Source organism: Sparus aurata, chromosome 16, assembly GCF_900880675.1.
Source record: "Sparus aurata chromosome 16, fSpaAur1.1, whole genome shotgun sequence".
Lineage (NCBI taxonomy): Eukaryota > Metazoa > Chordata > Actinopteri > Spariformes > Sparidae > Sparus > Sparus aurata.
In genome coordinates, this window is record NC_044202.1 from 28,746,404 (window position 1) to 28,774,148 (window position 27,745).

The 27,745-nt window shown below is 41.2% G+C and overlaps 2 protein-coding genes across 7 annotated transcripts in view; both read right to left on the reverse strand.

Moving 5' to 3' along the window:
• eipr1 (EARP complex and GARP complex interacting protein 1) overlaps positions 1-27,745 on the reverse strand; it is a 226,433-nt gene that overhangs the window by 61,965 nt on the left and 136,723 nt on the right. The gene's annotated exons all lie outside the window — the stretch shown is intronic.
• Positions 122-27,570, reverse strand: LOC115597624 (uncharacterized). 4 transcript variants are annotated; one of them, XR_003987127.1, is made up of 7 exons: positions 26,744-27,570; positions 2,967-3,678; positions 2,208-2,488; positions 1,785-2,114; positions 1,141-1,529; positions 828-982; positions 122-732 (listed from the first exon to the last, which is right to left on the reverse strand). XR_003987127.1 is itself a non-coding variant. In XM_030443729.1 (6 exons), the coding sequence occupies exons 4-6, from the start codon at positions 1,177-1,179 to the stop codon at positions 462-464; spliced, it is 465 nt and encodes a 154-aa protein (XP_030299589.1). In that variant the 5' UTR covers positions 1,180-1,330; positions 1,427-1,529; positions 1,785-2,114; positions 2,208-2,948; the 3' UTR covers positions 122-461. The 4 variants fall into 4 exon arrangements, 2 of the variants coding, with proteins under 2 accessions (XP_030299589.1, XP_030299588.1); XR_003987128.1 differs by lacking the exon at positions 26,744-27,570 and having other exon boundaries at positions 1,141-1,330; positions 1,427-1,529; positions 2,967-6,485; XM_030443729.1 differs by lacking the exons at positions 2,967-3,678; positions 26,744-27,570 and having other exon boundaries at positions 1,141-1,330; positions 1,427-1,529; positions 2,208-2,948.

Consider the following 27,745-nt stretch of genomic DNA (forward strand, 5'->3'; position numbering starts at 1 on the left):
GTATCTGTTAGCCTGCAGGGCAGAAAGTATTGTAGTGGTTTGAACAATGGTTATCAAAAGCAGTTGTCATGTAGTTAATGTTGATGTAGTGTTATTTTCCTTAAGGTCTTTTGTGGACTGATCAGAATTAGAAGGTACTTTATTGAAATGGAAATGCTTTTATTACAAAAAGCCCCTGAATATCATTAATTAATACACAGGATAAGATGTTACAATCCCTTGTGCCATAATCCAAGGTATAAACCACATCTACACATCTACAACCACATCTGTGTAACACTCTGTAAAGCGCCATGAGACATGTGTATTATTTTGGTGCTCTATAAGTGAAATTAAATTGCAATTGAAATTTAGAAGTGCAGTGTAGATGGATCAGTCTGTTGCTGAATGAGCTCCTGTGGCTGATCAGCACATTTTGGAGAAGGTGTGAAGGAGAGTCCAATTATTTGGTGATATCACATCTACATCCTCTTCAGCATACTCTTCTGTTGACTCTTCTGTGCTGTGACCCTTGGCGCTGGGCATGTGATGTCTCTTGCCTCGTCAGCACAGAAAGGCCAGATTTTTTCATAAAGATAGGTCTGCCTGTCAATGTTCAGTCCAGGTGGGGCAAGGACAGGAAGACTGTCAACAGGGGGCAGAACCGCTGAATCGCGCAGTAGCTGGAATGCGACAGGTTCTGCATCACAGTGAGTTCTTGCAAGCACCACACCTGGTCTCTTGGCATCAAAGCTGTGACAGAATAAGCACATAACAGGGCACTTTAAACATGGCTAGCTATTTTCTCATAAAACACTATCATGTCCATGAAATGATTTTTCATATACCTGAAGTGCTGATAACTCTTGATCTCTGGGAGCTTTCGGAACTTGGGACTCAGATGCTGCTGCCAGTCAAAGGTCTCGACTAACACTCTGCCATCTGCATTTCCAACAAGCTGTGGGATATTGAGGTGACACTCAGGAGAGCTGTTTTCCACTACCTGGTGACAAAAAAAGAACAGAAGAAGAAAAAAAGATCTTAAGTTAAACCTTTCATTGAAGCAGAACAGAGAACAGCACTCAAGTCATTCATGTTAAAAGCTCTATGTTGACTTTTTTACACAAGCCCAAAACTTTTCCGCGAAAAATGAAAACTAACCTCAGCGATGTCTGCCAAAGTGTTGACTCTGGTCTTCATGTATGCTTGCTTGATTAGTTCAAAGCCACAGTCAGGGGAAAATTTGGTGCGGCCAGCAATAAGGAAGTGGATGTCAACTGTCTCATGAAGCTTGTGTCCAACCCGCCAGGCAGCGTACCAGAGCAAGAAGTTGTTTTGGTCTCCGAAGTAGCTGAAGAAATGATGCATGTAGCTGATGACTTCATTGCTCCCCTTACTTGATGACATGCCTTCATCAATCAGGAAATTCACCAATCAGGAAATTCACCTGTTTTTGCAGCCCTTCACAGAAGACACCAAAAAGGCCACATTTCCATGGAGTCAGGAAGTACATTGGCTCAGGCTGAAGAGGGTTTAAGGGGAAAGTGTATCTGAGGAAGACAGAGGGAGAGAGGGAAAGGGGATTAGATTAAATGAAAGACATTTGTGTCTATTCATAACTGTCTAATAAATGTAGATATAGATTACTATATTGCTGCTATTCTGCATTTGCACTATTATTAGGCTACTTATTCTCCATGCACTTTATTGTACAGTAACGCTTGCCGTGTGTGTCTGCTGCAAACCAAATCGCCCTTCAAGGGACATTTAATAAAGTGAAGTAAATGATGTGTGACAAATAGTACCTGCTGTGCAAAATCAAAACTGTAATGCATCCTGATCTTCTTGCTTGTTGATGGGGAGGGTCCCAAGGACAACTTAGAGTCAGCATGTCTTTCTGCAGGCAGCAGTCATCTCATTGTACACAGCCCCTTTTTGCACAAGGGCAAGATGATCGTCTTGCTTCTTGACCGCTTCAGAATTTCTATCATCTGGGAGGTTTGCACTTCGTACCAGCTGCTCATTATTGTTTTGGCACTGCCAGCAGAGATCTGTACGTGGCCTGCAACTTCTGATGTGTGGGAGAAGCTGGTTCCACAGTGCTTTGAAGCTTGATTTGCAAACTGCACGCTCATCTGAAAAACAGATATTACTTACAATTAATTTTACTGTAATTGCCATTACTTCACATTACAAGCACTCAATTCGAAATACATTTTTACACATACCACACTCCTTAGCAGACTTCACGTAGAGACGCCAAACTGAGGCCTTAGACACATGGGTTGGCAGCAACTTCACATACCAATCCCTATGCCCAGGATGTTGGCCAGGCGGCATGATGGCATTGTCTTCTGCATAGTTTTTTATAAATTCCACAACTCCGTTGATAATGCTGCGGCTGATGAACCTGGCTGGCCTTGGCTGTGAGTGCTTCTTCCTTAACCGTGGTCTTGCCCCATTCTCCTCAAAGTGTTTGATTATATCAGTCAGGGTGTCTTTGCCAATTCTGAAAAAGGAAAACAAAGAAGTTTCACATCATGGGTCATACTAACAGGCACATTGTCAACTGACTCTGGATATATTCATCCAAACTGTTCCTCAAGTAGGCTAGTTGCTAAACATTACCATCACAGTCAATTCAAGCAATGCTAACAGGCACATTGTCACCTGACTCTGGATGTATTCATCCATACTATCCTCCAGTAAACTAGGTGCTAAATCATGAGCATCAGTCAATTCAAGCATTATTCAAATTAATAGCAAATGCTCACATTACAAGACAAAACCTCCCATTACAGCTTAGTTTCGATATGCTTATAATTTCAAAACGATAGTACTGAGCTAGCTAATAACAATGTAGGCTAAGGTATAAACATGAAAACAAAAACATGAGATAACAGTTTGTAATCCCTGTGACTTTGACTGCGACTTCGAATGAACACATAACGCAAAATAGATAACTTGGATGTTAATACGAAACTCACCCCATAAGACACTGAAAAGTATTCCTGCAGACTTCATTGCCTCCGATGGAATAAGTAGTCCGGGGGCGCTTTCTCTTCGTCTGGGGCTTTTTGGTGGATGTAGTCATGTCTGAAGTAACTACTGTGCGTCTGTTTGCCTCGAGATGTCCAATAATTCGCTTGTCCTGCCACTCTCTTTCGGCAGCTAGAGAATCCAACCGTATGCTGTACATAAGCTCTGGAGAAAGCTTGTCGCTACACGAATGTGTCCCAATGAGAGAGTTCTCCTTTCTTCTTATGTAGCATTTGCAGTCAAAGTTACAGATTTTCTCCATTTTGCTGTCTTTAACCCCTTCACATGTTACCGTAAATATAGCGTCTGATATCTCACGCTCCAGCTCCTCTGCTGCCATGCTGAGAGATTCTTCCTCGTCTTCATCTTTGGCTAAGGTCAGCTGTAGATTAGGCATGTTCTCCAGTGTAATACAGTCACTTTCATCGTCAGTGCACTCATCAGAATCAGAAGTGAAATCGGCGTCGGAATAACCAGAAGTATCCGGCGTCTCGCAAAAGTACTGCCATAGATTTGCGCTGTAACAGCCACGCTTTAGCTCTTCTGCAATGCATTTTTCCAGGTCCATCTTCATTCAATGATGAAATGCAGCTTCCAGAAGTGGCAGAACTTATGCTGGGGGCTGCATAAGTAGCCATGCGGTTCGCTACTAACGTGCACCTGATTGGCCGAAAAAAAAAACAAAAGCCAGTGAATGGTCAAAGGTAGCCAGTATGCAAATTAACTGTATCGCCGCACACGCCCAACAATGCGCCAGCATTTCCTGAAACTCTACCCGATTTCAAACACAAAATGTATACTTTTAAGGCAATCAATACTGTTATCTGAAACATGGTGTGGCTTCTTCATGATCTCAACTTGCACATTCTGCAAAAAAACGAAAATCACTCATTTAGAAAAAAAACGATAGTTTCTTTGTTTATGTGAATTCCTCCCAGCCGACTTGCTGCTGGTTTTGCCGTGGCGTGTCACATATGGTTCTGTGTGGCACTGTGTGATTGATAAAACTACCAGCACGGGACTACTACTGTATATCACCTGATGCCTGTGCCGACAATGTTTGACTCTGCACTGTAATGTTGATATATATACACCTGCTTGTGAGTGCTGTTGCACGCAAATTTATGTTGTTCACAATCTATGGATGCTGAATTTGTGACTACAGTAATAAGAGAGCAAAACAGGTGTCCGTTTTTGTGTATACATTCTTTTCTTGGCAATTTCAACAGATTTGCAGATAATGTGTAGAACAGACCTTAGCTTGCGACTCTTTTGAGTGTTATGTTAAGTCTGATGGGATCTTGTATGCACCTAAGTTTGGGAGGTGTAAGGGTGGGTGTTTTTTGTCTTTTTCTCTGTTTGATGACTTTGTTCATTTTTCCTTTGCTTTTTCATCTCTTGAGATGATTCCGCAAAGCATCCAGGTGGGAAACAAACTATGTACAGACACCAAGACATACTATATAACAGCTCTATTTTATGGTATTACTTAGAAGGTTACAAAGCCCCATAGGAACATCAATAACATTTTCCAGTTGGAATGTCTTTGGGCTGGGGAAATCCACCAAGCTAAATAAGGTTCTCTTTTTTATTCCTTTTATTCCTGTATCTGCTTGGGTGCAGACGCTTTTATGCTTGCTCTCGCTTGTGCTTACTTTCTTTTCCACTGTTATTCTTTTTCTTCACTGAGAGATTACAGGGAGCGACTCATGGATATTTACAAACCCCGGGGACAAAAATTAATTGAATGATGCGGCCTTATTTCACTTTTTTAAAAAAAAATTCCCGAACTCAGTACTTTCAGAACGAGGCCTACGAAGTAGCACAAGCCTATTAGTAGCTAAAGCTAACTAGCACCAAAATGCCTCTTGTCAACCTGAACTTTCAGAACATCCTTCAGAAAACTGCTGAGCTGGAAACCAAGATCCACCAGATAGAAGTAAATGTGGAAGTGAATGGACTATCTGGGAACGCAACTACTCTCCCATGGAACCAAAACAGCAGACAAGAGCCTGCTAACACACGGCTAATTAGCCCCGACAATGACTCGCCAAAACAGGAGTTCTGGGGACTGGATAAAAAGCCCAGGAACATTCTTCCCTGCTGGAATTCTCTTGGAGCAAAGCCTAAAGATAAATTATTTTTGGGAGAATGAGTAACAGGCAGAGCCCAGCGTCCTGAGATCTGTGATGCAACTGGTTGGCCTGCACTTTCCTCTGAAAAGAGTGCCTCCTCAATGCCCGTACCAAAGAGGAAACAACCGTGGACAACAGTGAAAACAAAAATTAAGAGCAAACCTACCCAAATAACAAAAATACAACTGGAGAAGAGATTTGCTTCACTTTATCAAGACCGTGCAAGCTCTCCGTCAATGAACAAGGAGAGATATGAGACCAAATCCAAAAGTAAAAGACCACAGAAAGCGCTAATGACTGGACCACAAACACTGATTGTGGGTGATGTTGCTGTGAAGGAGGTAAACAGCTTTTGCAGCAAGAAGAACACCAAAGTACTCTGTTTTACCAACGATATGGTCTCTGACATCTCAGAAAAAATTCTGGACATTGTTGCTGAACATCCAACAGCGAAATCTCTCATCTTACACACAGGGGCCTGTGATGTTGTGAAACAACAATCTGAGGTATTAAAACAAGACTTCACTGATCTGTTGAATAAAGTCAGATCTCTCGATCCTGTGGTATTTGTCAGTGGCCCTCTACCAACTGTCCGTAGAGGTGATGAGAGATTCAGCAGGTTGCTGATGTTGAACAGATGGCTCAAAGCTACATGTGCCGCTCAATCTGTGAACTTTATTGACAGTTTTAACATTTTCTGGGAACGCAGACACCTCTTTAAGGCAGATGGATTCTGCCTTAACAAGTCAGGAGTAAGGTTGTTTACCTCCAACATATTCTACTCAGTGCACCACACACCAGTTCCTCCCTTCAAGGACAGCCGGCAAGATAAACCAAAACAACTGATAAGACAGCCCTTGGAAGGAGAAATACTTGTGCCTGAGATAAGCTTCGAACAGACAAGTCAGCTGTGCCAGGAGGAGGAGTCCTTGCTGCCATCTTTGCCCCCCAAGGAGGAGTCCCCCACAGTCGCAACAAGAGGAAACATCCACTCTCCACCAACCCCAACCAACTCTCTGCTCTCTCTAGCTAGCCTCAGCCTCTTTCCCTCATCCCCCCTCCTCGATTTCACGGATGAGATGAAAAAGCTGGTCAATATTGGACTCAGACTCACACCCCGTCCAAATCTGCCACGCTTGAAACCACCATCGCCAAAATGTCATCGTGCCCCTCCACCCCCTCTGAATAATCTTCGGCCTCTACGATCTGAAAACAGCGAAGCACATCCTGTCCATGCTGACAGTACAATTAACGCTTACTGATATGTGCCGGGTCCAGGGTACGAAGTTGATATCACTACTGTTTTCCTCCGAGAAAAGCCAGGGCCCCTTGGAGTTCAGGCAGCCTCCTCAATTCCTGTGCTTACAGGTAATAGAAAAATTGTGAATTTGTTGAGAAACAGGAAATGCGGGACTAAATGTGCCAATCCATTCAATCTAGCTCCCATTCCTCGTCAGCCACTAACTGTCGCAAAAAATTGCACAGTTGGTTTTGATACTGTAACTGTAGCTCTATTAAACATCAGATCTCTGGCAGGAAAATCTTTTTTAATACATGATTTTATCATCAAACACAATCTTACTTTTATGTTTTTAACTGAAACTTGGTTAGACCAGGATAACAGTGCAGCTGTTCACATTGAATCAAGTCCTCCAAATTTCTCTTTCATAAGTGAAACTAGAATGCATAAAAAAGGAGGAGGTGTTAGTATTACTTCTTTTGAATATGTTGCTCTTCAGGTAAACTCATCTTCTCGAGCTATATTTCTAAACATCTACAGGCCACCTAAATACTGTACGTATTTCTTTGATGACCTTGTTGAGTTACTGTCTCTTATCTGCACTGACTTTGATTGTGTGTTAATTGTTGGTGACTTTAACATCCATGTCGACAAGCCTGAGGACAGATGGACTAACTGTGCTGTGTCCTTGATAACTTTGGACTCACTCAGCATGTGAAACAGCCAACACACAACAGGGGCCACATCCTGGACTTAGTTATCTCAAAGGGTCTGAACATTTCTAAGGTTCTGGTATCTGATGTCGCTCTCTCTGACCATTACTGTGTTTTCTTTGAGAGTGATATATCTATGTACACAAATGTTCAAACTAAGGTTGTCTCAAAGCGATACATCACTGAGAACACTGGTGACATATTCATTGATGCTTTCTCTTCCACACCACCCCTCTCTAGGTTTTCTGTCAATGACCTTGTACTTCATTTCAATTCCAAAATTACACAGGTCATGAATGACATTGCACCCACTAAAGTGAAGGTGGTCTCTGGTAAGAAAAAATCTCCTTGGAGAAACGCCACGCTAGTCAAGATGGAAAAAAGGGAATGTCGAAGAGCTGAGCGCAGGTGGCGAAAAACAAATCTCCAGGTTCATTTTGACATTTATAAAGACAGACTTTACATTTTTAATTTAGAATTAAAAAAGTCAAGGCAGTCCTTCTTCTCAGACATTATCACCAAGAACAAAAATAATGCTCGTGCCTTGTTTGCTACTGTTGACAGGCTAACAAACCCTCCTGTGCCAGTAGCCTCTGAACATCTGTCTACCAGGGCCTGTAATGAATTTGCATAATTCTTCACTGCCAAAATTCAGAACATTAGACAAGCGGTTAGTGCCACTCTACCAGGTACTGGAGGTGTGTTGTCGTTTTGTCCACCTAAACCCAACTCTAATACCCTGACACAATTTGATCCAATCAATGACAAAAACCTGCAAGACATTATACAGCATTTGAAGTCTTCCTCCTGCAGCCTGGATATTTTACCAGCAGGGTTCACGTCTCTTCTCTCAGGTGCCTTCCCCTAAGCCATTAAGACTGCAGTCATTAAACCACGTTTGACACAGTCGACCATAATATACTACTGGACCGACTGGAAAACTGGGTTGGACTCTCTGGTACAACACTAAAGTGGTTTAAATCTTTTCTAAATGAGAGAGATTACTTTGTGTCTATTGGTGATTACACATCTGAACGGATGAAAATGACAAGCGGAGTACCCCAGGGTTCCATTCTGGGGCCTCTACTATTCAACATTTACATGCTCCCTCTAGAAAACAATGACATTTGTTTGTAACCATATCACCAGGGAACTATAATCCCATACATACCCTGAGTAGATGCATTGAACAAATCAATGATTGGATGTGTCAGAGTTTTCTTCAGTTAAACAAAGATGAGACTGAAATAATTGTTTTTGGATCCAAGGAACAACGACTTAAAGTGTCTGCTCAGCTTAAGTCTGTAATGTTGAAAACTACAGAACAAGCCAGAAACCTTGGTAATTATATGGACTCAGACATGAATTTCAGCAGCCATATTAAGACAGTTACAAAATCAGCCTACTATCACCATAAGAATATATCCAGGATAAGAGGGCTTATGTCTCGGCAGGATTTGGTGAAACTTGTTCACGCATTTATCTTCAGCAGACTCGACTACTGTAATGGTGTCCTTACAGGACTCCCTAACAACTCCATCAGACAGTTGCAGCTGATTCAGAACACTGCTGCTCGAGTCCTAACAAGAACCAAAAAAGTAGATCACATCACTCCAGTTCTTAGATCCTTACACTGGCTTCCTGTCTATCAAAGAATAGATTTCAAAGTCCTGTTGTTGGTTTATAAAGCATTGAATGGTTTCGGGCCAAAATACATTTCTGATCTGCTGCCGCGTTATGAACCATCCAGACCTCTGAGATCGTCAGGTACCGGTCTGCTTTCAGTCCCCAGAGTCAGAAGTAAACATGGAGAAGCAGCTTTCAGTTACTATGCGCCACATATTTGGAACAAGCTCCCTGAATATTGCAGGTCTGCTCCAACACTCACCTCTTTTAAATCAAGACTTAAAACATTTCTTTTTGCCACTGCTTTTAACTGAAGCAGTTCAAGTCTTTGAACTGTATTATGACTCTGACTCTACAGTCTTGTTTCTTTTAAAGCTCCTCTATTTTAGCCTACTTGTTTTGATGTTTGTTTCTTAATGTTTTTACTGGTCTTAAAATGCTATTTAATTTTTTTTTTTTTAATGCAATCTTTGATGTCTTTTAAATGAAATTTTTATGTCTTTTAATGTAATTTGTGTGTGCCTGTAAAGCACTTTGAGTTGCCTTGTGTCTGAATTGTGCTATACAAATAAACTTGCCTTGCCTTTTAGGTGGTGATTTCAACTGTTGCCTCGATCCATATTGGACAGGTCTTCAACTAACCCCTCTAATACAATCTAAATCTGACCAAGTAATGAATTCCTTTCTTAAAGACTATGCTGTTTCACATCTATGGTGAAGCATGAACCCCACTGCTTGGACTTACTCCTTTTTCTCCCAGGAACATCAGCCATTTTCCCAGATCGATTATTTTTTAGTAGATAATCTTTTACTCTCTTCAGCCGAAGCCTGTTTATACAAAGCCAAAGTCATATCAGACCACTCCCCCCTTACTGCCACTTTTAGATTTGCACACAACACTCCTAGACCTCACTGGAGACTTAGTTCCATTACATTGTCCCAGGAGGAATTTGTGCACTTCGTAGCTGACCAAATAGGATTTTTTTGTCAAGGCTAATTCCTCTCCGGACATCTCTTGTACAACTCAGTCAAGAGTCACTGAAAGCGTACTTGAGGCCAGATAATTTAATATGTATCTTACAATAAAAAGCAAGCCAATCAAAAATTGTCTGACATAACTGCCCAAATTTCACAATTAGAACTGGCATACACAAGCTCCCCCTCACCTGACTTATTGAAGCAGCTTCTGCCTGAGAAAAATAAATTCGACACCTTATGAACCAGTGTAGCAGAGAATATGCTCTGGAGATCCCGACATAAATATTATGAATTTGGTGACAAAGCCAGTAAGATTCATGCCCATCAACTTAAACAATAAATAATAAATTATATGTTCAGGGATTTCTATAGTTCAGTTCATTCTTCTGAGCATGGTTCTTGTACCACAACATATTTTTTTCATAATTTGAACATGCGCACTATAAGTGAAGAGTCCAAGAACATTTAAGACAATCCTATTACTGCTGAAGAATTAAATGCGGCAACTAAAACACTTCAGAGTGGCAAGAGTTCAGGGCCGGATGGGTTCCCATCTGGGTTCTTTAAGACATTTTCCACCCACCTAATCCCTCACATGCAGAACATGTATAATGAGTCCCTTGAGTTAGGTGTACTACCCCAATCATTAAGAGATGCATTGTCACAGAGGGGTAGTAACTTCTCACCAAGTTATTGTATTTTTGAAGTGTTCCCAGTCAAATTGGCGGTGCACAGCCGATTGTGACTGGAACGCCCATTAATGTGACTGTTTGTCTCAACAGGAGAAGAGACCTGTTCACAGGGCCTGAAGGACGGGCCTGCACTGAGTTGAATATTGGGAGCACCTGGGGTGGTTGGTTAACGGAGGGGCGGGGCCTCTACAGGTTATATAGGAAGGCCTCAGTTCAGAAGAGCTCTCTTTGGCCGTGTGGGGAGAAAGAACAGCCAGCTCTCCCCTTTAAGTTGTTTGTGTTTTGTTCTTTTCAGTCATTTTGCCTCAGTTTGTATTTTTGCTTTTGTCCAGGCCTGGTAACAATTAAACGTTATTTTGTTCTGCACACCTGCCGCCTTGCCTGTTCCTGACATCCTGAGGAGAAATTTTCTGACTCTCACTCGAGCTACACTCCCACTGGGTAACATGCATCTATATCCTTAATTTCTAAAAAGAATAGGGATCCTAGCCATTGTGAATCTTACTGTCCAATCTCACTGCTTAATGTAGATGTCACGATTTTAGCCAAGGTGTTAGCACTGAGATTAGAGAGGTTTTACCCCAGATAATTTCCCCTGACCAAACAGGATTTATAAAAAATAGATTTAGTTTTTTTTTTTAATATCAGGCTACTCTTAAATATAATTTATCATGATTCAGAGACTACCACCCCAGAGCTTATTATGTCCATGGATGCTGAAAAAGCTTTTGATAGGCTGGAGTGGGGGTACTTGTTTTATGTATTAGATAAATTCAGATTTGAGATACAATATATTAATGGATTAGACAATTACATACCATGCCAGTAGCATCAGGCTGTAACAATGGGATGTATTCTAAACATTTTACAGTTTCTTGTGGAACAAGGCAAGGCTGCCCCCTATCACCGTTACTTTTTGCATTGGCCATAGAGCCTTTAGCAATCACAATAAGGCAGGACACTATAATGATTGGCCTATTCAGAGAGGGGCTAGAGCAGTGGTTCTCAATTATTTTTTGTCATGCCCCTCCAGAGGACAGAATTTTTTTCACGCCCTCCCAAATTGAAATACTATTGAGAATCTGATTATTATTTATTTATCTGTATGAACCACTTTATGAGTTGCATTCTGCATACAATCACCTGATTATCAAAATGGTTTCATGCTGTCCTGCCAGTTTTTAGGCATAAAACACAAACAGGTCTTTCCTCATTTCCGACCATGTTCACAGTAAACCCAAGGTCTATGTAGGCATCGTCATATTTCCTGCTCCATAGTTCCCGACCGAAGGATTAGCAGAAGAGCTTGTGTTTGTCTCTTTTTTGAGATTTGTGTGCTGGTGTCAACATGGAGTGTTTTATTTTGAAAAGTAACCGGATGTTGTGTTGTTATTTTGGCACTTGACTTCCTGTCTGCTCGGTGCAAAATTCAGCTGCGTCCAGCTCCGGCATCAGCCGGAGACATCTATGCCCAGGATCCTCTCCATCTGTGAATTTCAGTAAAACCTCAGGGTACAAAATAAACCTTCAGAAAAGTGAGGTATTTCCTATCAATTCTCTAGCCTGCACTTATTGTTTTCATACACTTCCCTTCAAGGTTACTCATGATCAGTCTACATATTTAGGGGTGCAAATTACAAACAGTATAGGCAGACTCTTCAAGGAAAATTTCAACCCGTAAGTAAGTTAGGTAGGGCAGAACCTTAAAGGTTGGATGCCTCTACATCTGTCACTTATTGGTAGAATAAATGCTATTAAAATGAATGTGTTGCCCAAATTTAGCTAACTTTTTCAATGTCTCCCAGTGTATATCCCCATGTCATTCTTTAAATGCCTGGACACACTTATATCCAGCTTCATCTAGAATAATAGTCAAAAGTCTGCCATTGAGCAGAGCCTATTTACAACGTCCAAAGGTGCTAGGTGGTATGGCTCGAACACGAGCATGTAGTCCGCCATTGTTGTTGTTGTTGTTATGAGACGTCGCGGGGTTCAGAGGTTGGAGGCAAGAGGTTGAGGGGTAGGGCAATGGTCTCATCGTTTTGGAAAGTATGCGGATTCGCTGTCCACATGAAAACGGGAGGGCTGCGTTATTGGATTTCTCCACCCTGAGTCCCGTTTTCAAAAAAGTGTGCTTTCAGGCGCTGCGTTTTCAGGATCTGTATGGACGGTCGGCCAAAACGATGTGCGTTTTCGCAAAAGAGCGTTGTCGTCTGGACGGGGCCTAAGTGTGACTTTTTGGCTTTCTGTACGTTGCTTGCCTGCCACCTAATCCTTCTGAAATGGAAAGATGCCATCCCTCCATCCCACACACTATGGATCAGGAGTACTTTATTTTACATGAATTTGGAAAAAATAAAATATACTCTTAGAGGTTCATCTAGCAAATTGTATAAGATTTGGCAGCCACAAGATGCCTGGAAGAGAAATCAGAGCTGCATAAAACAATCTAATCAGGACAACCGCTGGCCTCACTTCATTTAGGTGACAACCCGCTTGGATTTTACTCTGTATGTAATGTTTTTTTTGTTTGTTTGTTTGTTTGTTTATCTGTTTCTTTGTTGGTTTTTTTGTAAGATTCTCCCTCTCTTATCATGTGTTTATATGTCCTCTCTTGCAACAAACTTAACATGCATTTTCTTGATTTTTTTTTTTTACTATTATTATTTATTTATGTACTTTTGGGGTGGGAATTCTTTTCTGAGTGTTTCTGTATGTTTTTGGTTCGGTGGTGAAAAAGCTAAAAAAAATGAAGTTTATAAAACATAAAAAAAAAAGAGTGCCCATAGCTGACTGGATTAAAAACGATGCTTCCTCAGTCTGTCTTGATACTGAGAGGTCCCTATCCAATTATCCTCTAAAAAATCTACTTTTTATTGATAAATTGGAATGTATCAAGAAGCTTTGCAGCAACCCTGTTACAATTAATACTATTAGAGCAGGGAGGATCACACAGCATATGGAAGGCAGATCAGGGCTTACATCGGTTTTCACCCCGATTACTGATAACCCTGACTTTCTCCCAGGGACCTTGGACACGGTTTTCAAATGCTGGACAGCTAAGGGAATTTCTTCCTTGGGAGACCTTTTTGATGGTCCTACCCTCTTGACTTTAAATCAAGTTATGGAAAAATATGGCAGATCAAGAAATTATCTATTTCATTATTTTCAGGTCACAGATTCTGTTATAAAAGACACATCGCTGCTTGCTGATGTTAATGCCACACAGATAGGGAAAACAAGTGCTTCTTTCTCAGGGGGTTGCTTCCATTGGAACCATTTATGCTGGTCTGAGGGATTGCTCAAATCTCGGTGCTCAGACGCTGGGGGTGATCTGGGAAAGGGAGTTGGGTGTTGTTGTAACTGTGGAGATGTGGGATGACATCTGGGATAATGCAAGGAAAATAACAGTTTGTAATCAGACAACAGCGATGCAACTTAAGATACTGCATAAAGCACATGTTGCCCCAAACCGTCTCTCCAAATACAGAAAGGATGTCTCTCCACTTTGTCTTAAATGTAAGACAGGAATTTGTGATATTACTTACTGTTTCTGGTCCTGTGTTGAGATACGAAGGTATTGGAGTGATGTCTTATTTGAAATGATAAAGGTTCTGAAGAGGGAGCTTGAATTTGACCAGGTTTCCCTCCTTCTGGGTCTTCCCAGCGGCCGTGTAATTGATATGCATCAGAAAAAACTGTATGATGTTATGACATTTTGTGCCAGGAAAAACATTAGATAAAGCCCCCTCAGTTGTGGGATGGCACAGGACAATAATGTTATATATACCTCTGGACTTTCTGACCTGTCTCCTGCAGTACAAAATGAATGCCTTTGAAGTAATACGGAAACCATTTCTTGATAACATTAATGCAAATCTTTCTGCAATAATGACTAGAGCATTTGTATATAATTTCTTTTTTTTTTTAAATGTAATATTTTTCTTTATTTAGCTACCGTTGTATCTCATCCTGTGCTGTATGATGTAGGCCTACCTGTTACATTTACCTGGAAGTGATGTTTCTGTTTGTGTTTTTGGTTGTTTATTTCACCTTAGCTAATTGCTGTCACCAAACCTGATCTCTTGAACGTATTTGTGGAGTTGATTGTGTTTTGTAGAATTTTAATTAAGCTTTCAGACACATAGTATGTATTTCTGGACTAAAAGGCCGGGTGTGGAGGGACAGAGGCAAGTGTTTTGGATTAACATACGACTCTCTTAGCATTTACTGGTAGAAAGCTGCTAGAGCCAGCGAGCCCTGCAGGAAAACACCGGAAGTGGAAGAGAGCACAGTTTGTTTTTTAAACTTTTGAGATTAAAAACTGGATTAATCGTCTTCCACAGTGAGCCATGTAAATCCACTGTAATGTACTATATCTCTCTATATTTGACTGCTGACTGCAAGAGAAACAAAGTAACTTTACTTCATGAACGTGCAGCCAGAAGATCAGAAAAGAACTGCAGGAAAACAGAAAAGATTATTTGGTGAGTGTTAACTTTGCTCAGATCAAACAGAAACACACAGCTTCGGTGCCAGCTGTTGCTTGCTATCTGGCGGTTGATGTCCTAAGTATGCTGGCTGTTTGGGGCAAATTGGCCCCGGTCAACTAACTAGGCTGGCTTAAGCTCCACCTATGCTCCACCTCTTTGCCGATTTTTGATTAGCTGAGGTGGAGTCAGGCACTAAGAAGATGCACCACCCACTTTGGGCTTTATTATCAGGGTTTCCGCGGAGTCTTAAAAAGTCTTAAATTTGACAATCTCAATTTTAGGCCTTAAAAAGTCTTAAATACGTCCATATTTTGCATATATAGATCTTAAATTACATTTAGTCATAGGGTCTTAAATATGTACGTTCATTTACCGCTTCCGTCATCGCCTTTTTAAAATTTTTTGTTTGGAGGAAATGTGTTGGTGAGATTCACAGTCAGCTCCGTGTGTTCTTCTGTCTGAAGTATCCAGGAACGTAAGTGGTATTTTGCCAACAGTGCGGACGGAAATGATCGCCGCACACTTCGCCATTTCCGGAACGACTTCAACAGTGGAATCTGCCAGAGATCCCTCAGATTGGGCACAGTCGGTGTGAAAGCGCTGGTGTCACACACAGATAAAAACTATACTTAAACTACTTAGATCAATTGTTAAACTAATTGAAACTAAACTAAAATGGAAAAACAAACTGAAAAACTAAATTAAAATAAAAACTAATGAAAATGTTAAAACTATAATAACCCCGAGGGTTTGGTCGATGAGGACAAACAACCACTAGTAATACCAGCATGCCAGTACCATGACAACATAGTAGCTTTGTCTTTCGGTAAACTGATCAGCCGGGCTTTCCAACACATCACACAGACCAAGCAGTGCCACTACCACACTGCCGCTCTTTGCCACACCACAGGATCCAATGTGAATCCAGCTGCCCTGGGATGCTTCCACTTCAAGTGCTTGAGCATGGTGGTAGTACTGCTTACATGCGCCTTGTCGACACACATTACGTGAATCGACGTACAAACCCAAACTATTTTGACAGTTAGTCATGACCGTAAAAGAACAAATGAAGAAATCTAGAAATAAATTAAAACTGCAAGCAGTGATGAACGGGCCCTCGCAGTCCGCACGCACGTCGGGGCATGCTGCCGTCCGAACGCGCCGCGGCTTAAGCCCCATGGCTTGATCGTTATTCACAGAGGCGGCAACCGCCTGCGTTTGGGACAGTGCACGCCGGGGGTGAATATCAGCCTCTTCTCCCAACGTGTGTTTGTAACGTGGTGGGTTGCCCCTGCCAGTATTAAACGCTTTCAGGTGAAGTCAGAACAACTTCCTGCAATCCACACAAATTCAAATGGACTGCAGGTGAATGATTTCTAAAACATTTAATAATCGGGTATGTTTAGACAATCGATTCTGCACTGTTATGTTGTGTGAAGTGTTACGGCCTTCTCTTTGCCTTTGTCTGGCATTCAGACATGGACACCTGTGTTTTTGCAGGGAATAGATTGGAAGTGGGACAGAGAAGGGGGGGTTGTGGCTTGCAGTAAACTTCCTCTGCCCTAAATTCGAACCCAGGTCCACTGCGTATGTGGCATGCACTCCAACCACTCGACAACCGGCGCAGCTAAGACACTGTCTTCTGTTGTCACTGTGAAGGCAGGAAGGCAGCACATCATAGGGGAGGATGGAAGTGGAATGCCACAGATTTAGATAGGTAGTGGAGTGCAGCCAGATGTGATTCTTCCTTTTGGAAAGGGACAGCGGTCAAGTGACCAGGTTTGACGAGCGTCCTGCAGTAGCTGTGTTTAACCAAAGAACTCACTCAGTTGTTTCAAATCGCAGGGGAAGCCACTGCGTTCATCGCGGAAAAGTTGGGCAGAATCACAACTACACACATCTTGTTGTGTGCCACATTGACAGGGCAGACAACACGCAAATGGCATTCTGAGTAAATTGGCTTATTTGAAAATTGTGTGCTGTGACTTACTACCACTGACTTATCCATTATATGGCTGTAAACATTACCTTGCAATTATGCCCTGTTGTAACATGCAATTTAGACAAAACTACCTGCAAATGCCATGTACATCTGACTATGTTTGTCATCACTGCACATAAATGAGTGTAGAATAATGCTTCACTTGCCTTCTTTCAAAAATGTAGTTATGGCTATCTATCAGTGTCAAGCTTTTGATCTAATTTCTGCTTTGTTTACTAGTTTTTATTCCAAGAACTGCATGCTGCCACTAAAGATAAAGAAGGCCGATATGTAATGATAACGGGGAGGATTGAAGGGTTGATGGTAACTTTCTTTAGCATATATGCACCTCCGGGGAGTGATTGGACCTTTTATAAAAAAATATTTGATATGATGTCTGCTGAAGCTCAGGGTGTGCTCATATGTGGAGGAGATATGAATATCAGATTATCAAAAATGGAATCCTCCACCTCTAACTTAGGACATAGTAAACCCACGATTAATAAGATAAATTCTATAATGAAAGAAATCGGCATAGTAGATGTTTGGAGGGAATTTAATCCAACAGGCCGTGACTACACTTATTTTTCTGCTCCTCAGTCTTCTTATTCAAGGATTGAGACTATTTCTTTGCATTTAAGAGAAATCAATTTAGAATTCAGTCTTGTGATATTGGAACAATTGATATATCTGACCATGCACCAATAATAATGACAGTTAATATCGGTAACAATCCAAAATCTACTTTATGGAAATTGAACTCAAGTTTATTGAACAACCCTCACGTAAAAGGAGAGTTAGAAAAGGCAATAGATACTTATTTTAAAGAAAACAACAATGGAGAAGTGTCTCCTCCTATGGTGTGGGACGCATTTAAGGCAGTCCTGAGGGGGAAAGTAATTTCTATTTCCTCATCACTAAAAAAACAAAGACAGGTGAGGCTTAACTCTCTATACACCAAACTCAAAGAATTACAAAAAGATCATAAAGCTAGACCGGGGACCAATGAACTATCCATTAAAAAACTACAAAAAGAGATAGATGAGATACTCACAGAAGAGGTTAAGAAGAAACTGGTATTTCTAAAACAGGGGTACTATGAGGCAGGAAGCAAGGCAATGAAACTGCTATCATATAAACTGAGGAAACAACAGGCAGACGCCACTATTAATAAGATAAGATGCCCTCATACTAAGCAAATACACAATAGAGTAGGCCAAATTCAACAAAGTTTTGAAAATTATTATAAGGAATTATATTCACAACAAAAGCTAGACAACGAAGAGGAGATGAGGAGTTTTCTTGAATCTCTGAATCTTCCCATAATCACACAAGAACAAAACAAAGCCCTGATAGCGGATATCACTGAAATAGAAGTCAATGCTGCAATATCAAGACTTAAACCACATAAGAGTCCAGGTTCAGACGGCTTCACAGCCGAATGGTACAAGTCTTTCAGGGAACAGTTAGTTCCAAAACTGTGCCAGATATGTAACGGGGCTCTCAAAAAGGGAGAGATTCCCCCTTCATGGAAGCAAGCTATAATCTCAGTGATACCAAAGGAAGGCAAAGACTCATTAGATTGTAAACAATTCCAACCCATCTCAGTGTTAAATCTTGATTATAAAATTTATATGTCAATATTAGCTAGGAGAATCGAAAAACTTTTGCCATCTCTTATCCATCTGGACCAGACTGGATTTATCCATGAGAGACAGACCCAAGATAGCTTGAGGAGAGCGTTACATATTATATGGCATATCCAGCAGAACAAGACACAAGCTATGTTAATGGGACTGGATGCCGAGAAGGCGTTCGATTCAGTAAGATGGACTTTTTTGTATAAGGTGTTAGACAAATTTGGTTTTCATCATACTCTTATTGAGGCTTTCAAAGCTGTATTTAATAACCCAACAGCAAGAATCAAAATAAATGGCAGTCTCTCAAATTCCTTTACTTTGGAACGTTCTTGTAGGCAGGGTTGCCCCTGTTCCCCACTTCTTTTTGCTCTCTTTATAGAACCTCTTATTCAATACATTAGGCAAAACAAGCAAATCAAGGGTATAAATATAGCAGGACAGGAACACAAAATGTCTTTGTTCGCGGATGATGTGTTAATTTTTTTGTCACAACCATCTACATCCCTGCTGGTCTTGATGTCGTCAATGGACATGTTTGGTAAATTATCAGGCTATAAGATAAATATTCAGAAAACCCGGGCTTTGACCTTTAATTTTAACCCACCATATGATTTGGTAACTAAATATAACCTGAGTTGTAACAAGAAATCAATGAAATATCTGGGAATTAATCTTACCCAAGACATTTCAAAATTATTTGAAGCTAACTATATTCCTCTCAATGTTAAAATTAAATCGGACATTTCTAGATGGAATCACCTACCTTTTCTCAGTCTAACTTCAAGAATTGAATCGGTCAAAAATGGTGATTTTGCCTCGCCTGTTGTATCTTTTCCTTTCGTTGCCAATTGAAGTAAGTGATCGACAGTTCATGGAGTGGCATAAATTAATTTCTCCATATATCTGGATGGGTAAAAAACCGAGGATAAAATTTAAAGTAATGCAACTATCAAAAGACAAAGGAGGAATGGCACTGCCAAATTTAAAAGATAATTATCATGCGGCTCAGATAAGAACTCTGGGGTATCTGTGCGACCCGCAGTTCAGGGCCAGTTGGAAGGAAATAGAAGAGGAAGGATCCGTGGGTCCACCTATACAGGCAGCCATGGCAGACAAAAAACTTGTGGACAGTCTCACAAATAAGAATAACCCCTGGATAAAAACAACACTAAAAATTTGCCACAAAGTAGTTAGGAAATACAATTTAAAGGGTGCAGAAAACATATTACGTTGGTGTGCATATGACACGGACTTTATTCCAAATAGGACAGACAGTAGATTTAAAATATGGATGGAAAGGAGCCTTACGGCGTACTGCTGCTTCATACATAATGGGTCGGTGAAAAGTTTTGACGATCTTAAAAGGGAATATGGTTTAGAAAAGCAGGATTTTTTCAGATACCTCCAAGTAAGGCATCGATTAAATACAATTCTGACAGAGAACTTGAAAAGTGATATTCTGAAGGTCTTTGTTTCAATCTATAAATTTGGGAGTGGAAAGAAACTAATATCTAAATTATACAAAAGCTTCCAAGATTCCTCGAATTTGAGCACCCTACACATTAAAGGTAGATGGGAAAGGGAGGGAGATCTGGCTATACCTGAGGATGAATGGGAAGATATTTGTAAACTACAATGGAAGACCACAACTTCACACAACTGGCGGGAGTTTGGATGGAAAAATATTATGAGATTTTTTATAACACCTGCTCAGAAGAGATATCAAGGCAGCGGAACAAATTGTTGGAGGATGTGTGGTTCAGATAAGGCCAACCATTATCATCTATTTTGGGATTGTCCGAAAATTGTGTCTTACTGGCATGACATTCATGACTGTCTGGAATATATATTTCAAATTACGATACAATTTGATATTAGTTCAATGTATTTTGGTACCATGGCATTCCATACCCAATCAATAGCAGACAAATATCTAATGAAGATATTACTGATTGGAGCGAAGAAAGCTATAACAAGGAAGTGGATACAACCCAACGCTCCGACGCTGGAAGACTGGCAAGGAACTGTGCAGGAAATCTACATCATGGAGAGACTGACATTTGCTTTGAAACTACAATCAGAGAAATTTAAGAGATGGTGGTCAAACTGGATCAGTTACATAAGATCACGGAGACCTGAACTACTTTAACTACCTCTATTACATGCCTTGGAGTACCAGACTATTTAACAATCAGGACAGTTGAAAATTGTTGGCAGTAGATCTTGATGAGAAAATGAGGAAGTGTGACATCCATTGTTCAAATGTTCCTATTTTACACATTGTAAAATAAAATAAAATAAAATGAAAGGGAGAGTAATAGCATAGAGAATATATATTTTTGCAATTACTGTGTATGTGTATGTAATGGTGCTGAAATGATTTTGTATGTTTCTCCCTGATAAAAATAAAATTATAAAAAAAAAAGAACTGCATGCTGCCACCTTTTGAAGTTTCAATAAAATCTGATGAATATGCGGCTGCCTTACTGGAATTGAATGGAATCATTTAGAGGTTATCTAGATAGGATAGACAACAGTGCCATCTAGTGGCGACTTGTATCACGTACACCATAAATTCATGTGCTTCTAAGCAAAATTGACCACTTCCTGTTGGACTGAGAGTGTGGGTGTAAATGAGTCATTTGTGCGTCTTGTCATGACACACATGCGTGCCAAATTTCATTCATGTACGTGCATGTAGGGCGCCAAAATTGACCGCGATAAAACTTACTTCATGTTTCCAGTGGGTGGCGCTATGGATATGACACAGTATTGATGCACAGATCTATTCAGGGCGACTCCCTCTAGATTCCGTCTAGATTTGGCCGAGCTAGGAAATAGTATGAAGGAGTTATCAGGACTTGATGCCTCATGGCGAAGGATTGTTATGGCGGGCTCCGCAACTGCCAGCAGGTATGACGTAGGATAAAGATTTCCATAACTTTTCATCTTCAAGGTCAGAGGATGCTACTGAGTGACTTTGAAGTCGGTGGTGTTACATCTGTAGGAGGAGATAATTTAAGTACGAAGATTGGCATAATTCAACATGGCGGCCAAAAGCAAAATGGCAGACTAAGTATTGATGCTGAGATTTGTTCGGGGAGACAGCCTCTACAGTTACGAGCAGTTTGGTGTGGATAGGACACTGTATGTTGAAGTTATAAAGCCTCGATGCTTGACGGCGTGAGGACAAAATGGTTTCCACCGCGCCGCCCACTAAACTTTGGCGAATCTGAATGATTTCCATAACTTTTGTTCTTCGAGGCATGAAGAAAATTACTGAGTTAATTTGAAGACTGTGGTGTTTAAGCTCTAGGACAAGATAATTTTCAAAGTAGGCATGAATTGGACAAAAACGCCGCCACACATCTAAATGGCTGCCTTCCTGTTGGACTGACACTAGGGGTCCAAATGGGTTTTTTGTGCGTCCGGTCATGAGGAATATGCGTACCAATTTTCGTCCTTCTATGTTACGAGTAGGAGGCGGGGCATCACAATAGGGGGCGCTACAGAGCCCACGCATCACGGCCACACCCCATGACTACACAGATCTCATCAGGGCGACTCCCTCTGCATTCCTGAGAGATTTGGCAGAGATAAGACATTGTATGAAGAAGTTATGAGGACACGATGCTTTATGGCGAAGGATTCGAATTGCCCGCTTCACTGTGGTCAGCAGGTATGACGTAGGATAAAGATTTCCATAACTTTTCATCTTCAAGGTCAGAGGATGCTACTGAGTGACTTTGAAGTCGGTGGTGTTACATCTGTAGGAGGAGATAATTTAAGTACGAAGATTGGCAATATTTCAACATGGCGGCCAAAAGCAAAATGGCAGACTAAGTATTGATGCTGAGATTTGTTCGGGGAGACAGCCTCTACACTTATGAGCAGTTTGGTGTGGATAGGAAATTGTATGTTGAAGTTATAAAGCCTCGATGCTTGATCGCGAGGGGAAAAAATGGTTTCCACCGCCCACTAAAGTATGTCGCAGCTGAAAGATTTTAATAACTTTTGTTCTCCAAGGCATGAAGAAAATTACTGAGTTAATTTGAAGAATGTGGCGTTTAAGCTCTAGGACAAGATAATTTTCAAAGTAGGCATGAATTGGACAAAAATGCCGCCACACATCTAAATGGCTGACTTCCTGTTGGAATGACACTAGGGGTCCAAATGGGTTGTTTGTGCGTCTGGTCATGAGGAATCTGCATATTGAATTTCGTTCTTCTACGCACTTGTGGGAGGCGGGGATGAACATTAGGGGGCGCTACAGAGCCCGCAGGTCATGACCACGCCCACTGACAATGCAGGATCGCTATTTTCGCTTAACGTGACGCAAATTCCAAATCTGGAGAGTTTTCGATTATGTTCAGGCATCCAAAACTGCAGTCGATGTCGGATCGGAATAATAATAATAACGAAGAATAATTCTTCCAATTACAACAGGGACCTCACAGGTCGATGACCTGCTCACAGGTCGATGACCTGCTCGACAATTTCTTTGACAACTGTCAAAGTGTGGTCACTTTTTAAATAGAACAGTTTAAAACAGTAGGTTGAGAGCAACTTAAATAAATGATTCCCTTAAAATTTACTTATGGAACTCTGCTTGCTCTGCACTTTGAAGGGCAAATGTTGACGGCAATACCGTGTCCACCCAGTGTGCGGACTCAGCACAGACACGGGGCACACACTGGAGGTCCAAATGTCAGTAGTAAAGCTGATTGCCTGCATATCTTTCATCCTGAAATGTGTTCCCTCACTGTCTCAAAGTTTGAGGAGGGCAGTCATGCTCTTTCGTATGATGTGTCTTCAAATGTTATATAAGGTTGCTGGTAGGGATGTTCCAGTCCAATCTGCAGGATTGGGATCGGGGCCGATTTTTCCATTGATCAGGGATCGGCAATTTTGAAAGTGGACCCATGGCCGATTTTTTTTTTTTAACATCAGAGCACAATTTGTGGCAGAACTAGGACATGCACGTAACGTTACTCTGGCAAACCTGTGGATAAAATGTCTGCAGTGTGGAAATAACTTCAATTAGAAAGTGAACGCAGTCCAACGGCGATATGCAACATCTGCAATATGACCCTTTTGCGAGGGGTTAACAAAAGAGCAACATTTATTACAACTCATTTGGTATGATAAAATATTCCAGAGAAGGTAATTGAATTAATCACTCTGGATAACCAGCTCATCTCTGTAGTAGGATCAGGGTTTTCTTCGTCATCGGGAGTTTTTGAATACCTGGTAGGCCCTACCATCTCGGCATTACATTACATTGACTCCACTTTCGAGTAACAACATGCTGGTATGTGCACTAGTTTTGTGGGTCTCATACAGCAGAGCATGTAAAACAGGCAATCGAGGAGATGCCGAATGTGTGTGTGAAAAAGACAAACGTGTCCACGTCATTTTTCGTCACAACGTAAGGAATATGAAAAAAGCACTGGATGATATGGAGGTACCAAGCGTGGGCTGCGTCGTGCACACACTTCCACACTTCAGCTGGCTGCATGCGAGGGTCTGCTGCCACAGCGCAGCATCATAGACTCACCTGCTAACGCAAGGTAGGCCAATGTTGCAATAGCATATGCAGAATAAGAAAGATCCATATGAAAGTATATACTTTGTTTCAACAAAATAGAAAGACCTATAAAGGAACAGCTTGGATGCAGGTATTTTTTTCTTAATGCAGCTGTATTATCCAGGAAAATATTAGTTAGGGCTAAGTATCGGATCAGGATCATTTACTAAATATTAAAAGACTCGGATCGGGATAAAACAAACCTGATCGGGCCATCCCTAGTTGCTGGTGTTGAAATTGGCAACACAGATTACAGCCTTGCATCCTTTTTTTTCCATCAACATGGCAAGTTTTTCCTCAGTCAAATCGAGGGTCTAAGGACAGAAGATGTCGTTCACTGTACAGATTGTAAAGCCCATTGAAGCAATGCGATTGTGATTTTGGGCTATATAAAGAAAATTGATTTGATTTGATCCTGAATGTTGTTGTTACCGTTTTACCGGTGGGATTATCCAGAGTAAATATTGCCAAAAAGCTGACATGTTGCTATCACCGTCTGAGTCATGTGAAATCAACTTATTCTTTGCCACTCTAAAAACAGTAGTTGCCAGTGTGTTGGCTGTTAGAGCAGTGAGGAATATTTAATTTCTGGCGTTCCAGAGCTAACGGAGCTAGCAGGGAAGTAGCAGGGTCACATTATGAAGGTAACAGATCAGTGTTTAGACTCATGTACTCGCCAATACTGCACCAAAAGGTAATGGGCTAACACTGACTAATTTGTAGTAATCATTCAATTTGCTTTGGTTTTGCTTTATTTTCATTATTTTCTTAACAAACCAGAATATGTTTTATATTTTAGATTCTTCAAAGTAGCCACCTTTTGCTTTGATCACAGCTTTGCACACTTTTGGTGTCTCTCTATCAGATTTTACAGTGCTCACCAAAAACACACACGTAATATATTGGGCTTTCAATTATTATCGCTGTAAATAAAACTGCACCTTATTTCTCTTGCACCTCAAGTTCTCCTTAGCTCAGCATTGTATTTTTATTTACCTCAATATTTTATTTTATTTTGTAACTGCTTAAGCATTTTGTTGTATGTAGTTCTGTTGGGAATCAATATTGATTATTGATTATCAATTAAAATATTATTATTAATTAATGAAAGTATTACAGTTAATTAATGAAACTTGGGTAACTATCAGTCATAAATGAACACGGGGCACCACCCTGGTATCAATAATCAAATGATATACCTTTAGTCTCAAAGCCTGAAAATTAGTCAAATTGTCAATATTATCAAAATATCAATAATTGGACAAGAGGGAAGGCGTGAATCCAAGCACTGACCATCTCAACCAGCTGTTATTACAATATGGGATTGTGCAAAATAATCACAGATGCTGCTCAGTAAAAATCTACAGTGTTTATTAAAGCTTTCTCCAAAACACAGACCACCGACTTTAACAAACAACAATTGCTTTCAAGAACTAGCAACATCAAAACAAAAGCAAGCCAAACATATAAATGGGTGGAGGCGTGTATGTGTGTGTATGTCAGGAATCAAATCAATTTTCAAATCAAATGAATTTTATTTATATAGCCCAAAATCACAATCACATTGCCTCAGTGGGCTTTACAATCGGTACAGTGTACAACATCCTCTGTCCTTAGACCCTCGATTCGAGTGAGGAAAAACTTCACATGTTGATGGAAAAAAAACCTTTTAACAGGGTAAAAAAAACGATGGAAGAAACCTCAGGAAGAGCCACAGAGGAGGGATCCCTCTTCCAGGACGGACAGACATGCAATAGATGTTGCGTGTACAACATTTATTTTTATAAGGAAGTACCTTATAAAAACTACAAAGATGGGCGAGCGTGGCTTGGGAGGTCACGTTCGTCGGACTGCAATTTAGTGGGCGTGACCTAAGAACTCTGGTTGGAGAGACTACAGGAAACGCCGAACGTGATTTGGCGAAGACACGCAGCAACACGAATCCCGAGATGATGATTTAGATTCAACTGAAATCATGTACCTGGAATTAAAAAATTGGCAGCAGTGACTGTATCGACCAAAGGTGATCACTACACGTGCGCGTGCAGTTTGAACAAGGCGGCGGTTACGTTGTCTTTGGTCTCGTGTGCATTTTGGTCACACGAGAGGTGAATTTAGAGGGATAATACCCACAGTTCCAAACAGGTAGCCATGCTCCCGAGAGATGTCCGCCTTTGAAGTCAATAAAGGGGATATACTAGACACACGTTTTATGTTATAGTGGGGTTATTAACTATAAGTTTCCAACAGATCGCTCATGAGATTAGGTGTATCTCGATATGTGTGTGTGTGTGTGTATATGTGTGTGTGTGTGTTAGTAAAAAGGAAAGAAAACTAAGCTGATGCTTAGCAGACAACAAAGAAACAACCCACCGACCATGTGGTACACAGCGGCAAGCGAAACAAGGTTTGTTTATCGTCTGCTGATTGAGCCGGAATATGACGTATTGCGGTCACACACGGGGGCAAGAGTATACAGGCTGGATTAGCCTGAATGAGCGCCTAGCGAGCGTAATAACACAGTTAGCACACAGTACAGTAAACCATAAATCGGACTCGGCGGTCCCTTCACACAAAACAATAAGCACAACAAAAGCGCGCTATATTCTGTCTGTTTCTGCCCAAACAGTAGCCTCTTACCTGATGCCGCTCATTGCGGTTAGCGTGTGCCCCTCTGACTCGGAGCTTCAACTCGTTTGGGAGTGCGAGCGAGGGGTCAGCTTAAGTGTCCTAAAAGCTGACGAAGGCAGGCAGCGATCACACTACGAATCGATCTGATGAAGGACCAGACCTCGGGGGTTTCGTCTCCTTCTGAAGATTATCTCTCCCTTCTGCAGGCGGGGAGGAAACGGCTGGGTTGCGCAGCGTTCCTCTGGATCCAGAAGAATGTAAAACAAAAACAGTCTCTGTCTCGTCAAGCGAGGAGGGGACTGAAGTTAGCTCAAGCAAAATGGAAAAACGTTTCTCAGTGTTACACCCTTATGGTAGCGGTTGTATGAAACCAGAGTCTCTTCATAACGTAAGCTCCCGGGGAATGCGACATGCAGTGAGGTTTCATGACCTTTTAACTCGGAGTGACATCATTGTGATCCTGGCGGAGATTCTGGGCTCACAGCCAATAGGGACCGGTTGAAAGTCTTGGGGGCAGATCAACCTGGGTCACAGTTTTTCACACCTTGTGGGCCTTTTGTTTTGTTCTTTTGTTCTGCGGCTCCTCGTGGCACTAAGGCTCTGTCCAGACGACAACGCTCTTTTGCGAAAACGCACATGTATTGCATCGTTTTGGCCGACCGTCCATACGGATCCTGAAAACGCAGCGCCTGACAACGCACTTTTTTGAAAACGGGTCTCAGGGTGGAGAAATCCGAAATGCCAGCCCTCTCGTTTTCACGTGGACAGCGAATCTGCATACTTTCCAAAACGATGACGCCATCGCCCCACCCCTCGACCTCTTGCCTCTGACCTCATGATGTTAGGGGTGGTTAATCGGCCCAATTTCCCGATTCGATTCAATTCCGATTATTGAAGTCTCGATTCGATTACAAATCGATTTTCGATTATTAACGATTATCGATTCGATTTTCAATTATTAATGATTATTGATCTTCCATTTAACATCAGTCAGCTGCTGAATTATTTTAC